Source organism: Sander vitreus, chromosome 11, assembly GCF_031162955.1.
Source record: "Sander vitreus isolate 19-12246 chromosome 11, sanVit1, whole genome shotgun sequence".
Lineage (NCBI taxonomy): Eukaryota > Metazoa > Chordata > Actinopteri > Perciformes > Percidae > Sander > Sander vitreus.
The window spans coordinates 8831911-8835135 of NC_135865.1; the positions used below are offsets into that span (position 1 = coordinate 8831911).

Genomic DNA, 3225 nt, shown 5'->3' on the forward strand with positions numbered 1-3225 from the left:
GTAGTTGTGAGTTGATTTAGATAAATGCCTGCATCAGCTTATTAGGTTAAAAGTCTGATTTCCTGTATTTGTTTCTATTTAAATGTTTTTTATTCACTCACTTTACCTTAGTCTCATTAACACTATACCTACACAGGACATGGTTCATAGGTCTTGTTGGGATTTTTCTAATAACACTGACTCACTCACTTTTTTCAAACCCTCTACCTTTGTCAAAGAGTAACCCCTAAGGGAGAAATAGCAGCCATGAACACTCAACAGATGGAGCAGATGGGCCAGTTCAAGATCACAGTCTGGGAGGAGGAGAACTTCCAGGGAAAGCGCTGTGAGTTCATGCTGGAGTGCCAGAACATCATGGAGAGGGGCTTCAACAAGATCCGCTCCATCAAGGTCGAGAATGGACCGTAAGTCCACACCGTTGGTGTTCTTTCCCTTCTGCTCTCTCCATCTATTTAGTTCTTCATTTTCCATACATCATAGAAATCACTTCCCTTTCACCTCGTGACCTCTTCTGGATTTTTTTGTGTCCTCTGTGTGGATCATGATCAGTGATTTGCCCATTTCCGTTTCTCCTTCAGTAAGAGATTCATTTTGCAATGTTGGTACATATTAAAGTTCTGACATATTTGTGATAAGGGCAGATTTGGGTCAATGATTTGCTAGAATCTGGTTAAATGTGTACCCATAGCTGCATTAGAGTAATATTGAGAGTGAGTTTAATTTTCACAGCATGTTGGTCCGTAGTCTTCCTCAAATATCTTATTAAATACACAATGCTGCTTAAAAAAAAGAACATTTTTTTTGCAATTCTAATTTTATCTGCTTGAAAAAGTCAGCTTAAAACACAGACGACTCAAACATTGACTCCACTCAACAACAAGTAGAAAAGGCAGAATAACAAAAAACATAAATTACAGCCTACTGTGTTTGCATTGCTACTTGTATCGTTTGCATGTGTGTGCATGCACGCATCCAAGTGTGTCCCTGTTGTGTGATATGAATTGGCTGTGTGCAGCTGGCGGCTGTGAACCAGAATGGCTGACTGACTGACTGACGATCAGATAAGAAGCCCTGGGTGCAGCAGCGTTAGCAGCAGCAGTATTTCATGTTTGCTTTGTGCTCCCAGTGACAAAAGAAACTGCATGTTGCTTTCGCTCCAGGCCATTCTGTGGGCGTTGGACTCTATTGTATAACGAAAATGACAGTTTCAGTGTCAAAACTTTGCATTTAGTGGTTCATTATTGTGTTGTGTTTGTATTCTATTAATTTATTTTCGTATTATCTGCTCCTTTAACCTCAAAATGTTGATCCTCTTCCTTCTTTCTTTTTCCCTCTTTCCCCTTCCTTGTCTCTCTCCTTCTCACCTTTCCACTGTCTAGTTGGGTTGGTTATGAGTACCCAGAGTTCCAGGGACAGCAGTTTATCCTGGAGAAGGGAGACTACCCTCGCTACGAGGCCTGGAGTGGAAACAGCAGCTACAGAACCGAGCACATGCTTTCCTTCAGACCCATCAAGTGCGCTGTAAGTTACCACATCCTTCCATTCATCCTTTTTCTCTTTTTAGCCTCTGTCGACTGCTATAAGTGGCATATTAACCTGCTCCGTCTCTTCCTCTGCAGAACCACAGTGACAGCAAGGTGACCCTGTACGAGTGTGAGGACTTCCAGGGCCGTAAATTTGAGATGTGCGATGACTACCCCTCCCTACAGGCCATGGGCTGGTGCAGCAAGGAGGTTCCCTCCATCAAAGTCAACTCAGGAGCGTAAGTTATACATCTTCCTCTCAGTTTTTTCCCCCTCTTTTGTGTCTATCTCTGTCTCCTGTTTTTCTTTATTGCAGCATCCAATCACCAAACATAAAAAACATAAAAAATAAAAAAAACATTCACCAAAACAACTATATAAACTCTGTTTGGGACAGGCTCTCTCATACAACTGCAAACAGCCCTGCAGTTTCACTGAATCTGCTGAAATAATATTGATCTAACTGTAAATGGTAAATTCTATTCTGTTATCTGTCTTTGACTCACCCCCCCCTCACCCTCTCTCTCTCTCTCTACAGCTGGGTTGCCTATCAGTTCCCTGGTTACCGTGGCTACCAGTACATCCTGGAGAGAGACAGACACCAAGGCGAGTACAGACACTACAACGAGTACAGCACCCAGGCTCACACCAACCAGGTGCAGTCTATTCGTAGGATCCAGCACTAAGCCTTCATTCTGCCTGCCTGACCTAACCTGAAACAAAAAAACTCTCCCCTAACCCCTTCCTCAACTTGAACCCCCGGACACACCGCTGTCACAGAACAGTAGATGGACAAACTCTTTCTATCACTCTGTGGCTCTGCATGTATGGATATCTAAGTACCTACTTCTTCTACCATGCTAAAACATGTTCTTGAAATAGGAAATAAAGGCTTTTCTTCAAAACTAGAGACTGTTTGTTGGTATTCCTTTTTCTTTTTACAATGAAAATGATCACCATGAATAAATACATCACAATCTGATTGGCTACATTAAGCTGTCAATCATGTTGCACCTTGGTTATGACAGTCATGGCACAGGTGCACAAGCATTGCAAAATCAGAGCCCCTCATAGAGCAGGCTGTTATCTGAGATAGTTGTTGCTTTTTATTTATTTAAAGGACATATTTAGCCTTGTAGTTAACATATATAGAACGATTTGATTAAAATCTCTCTGTTAGGCTTGAGGATGTATAACATTGTTCTTGTTAGATTGTATTCTTATTTCCAATAAACAGGAGCACATGATCACATTGTTCTATTATTTATTCTCTGACTGTTACAATCGCAATTTGCCAAAACAACCAGTAAAGCAAGGAGGTAATCTGGTTGGCCATTATGGAACCACCGTATGTCTAATTCCCAATCAATTACTCAACGAACACATTATGCATTTAAGTAAAACATTTAATACAAATCTACTTTTGAAAATAGAATTGATTCAAACTCAAGTTCTCTTGCTCTTGCTTGCTTTGCCTGTTTGCAAAAGTACCAAAAGCCTTAAGAACAAAAACAAAGCCAGACACAGAGGGACAATATATTACTGTAAATACCTCCAAGGGCTCACAAAGACACAGGAACTCCAGATGGCTCATAGTGTCGGCACTAAGGTGCATAACAGTGACTAACGTTTCGATGTAAGCACGTAAACTTTCTAGTGATTGATGAAAAGTAGACTTTAGATTATACGGTATAGTCCTGAA

General features: G+C 41.0%; 1 protein-coding gene across 1 annotated transcript; it reads left to right on the forward strand.

Annotated features, from left to right (window-relative positions):
- Positions 1–246: 246 nt before the first annotated feature.
- cryba2b (crystallin, beta A2b) lies at positions 247–2431 on the forward strand. The gene is made up of 4 exons (XM_078262773.1): positions 247–404; positions 1380–1521; positions 1620–1762; positions 2062–2431. The coding sequence occupies exons 1-4, from the start codon at positions 247–249 to the stop codon at positions 2207–2209; spliced, it is 591 nt and encodes a 196-aa protein (XP_078118899.1). The 3' UTR covers positions 2210–2431.
- Positions 2432–3225: the final 794 nt, after the last annotated feature.

Bases quoted from the DNA above. Each gene is read 5' to 3' on its own strand.
- cryba2b (XM_078262773.1), top strand. From the start codon at position 247: ATGAACACTCAACAGATGGAGCAGATGGGCCAGTTCAAGATCACAGTC. The intron at 405-1,379 runs GTAAGTCCACAC...TCCACTGTCTAG, and splicing joins ATCAAGGTCGAGAATGGACC to TTGGGTTGGTTATGAGTACC. The intron at 1,763-2,061 runs GTAAGTTATACA...CTCTCTCTACAG, and splicing joins ATCAAAGTCAACTCAGGAGC to CTGGGTTGCCTATCAGTTCC.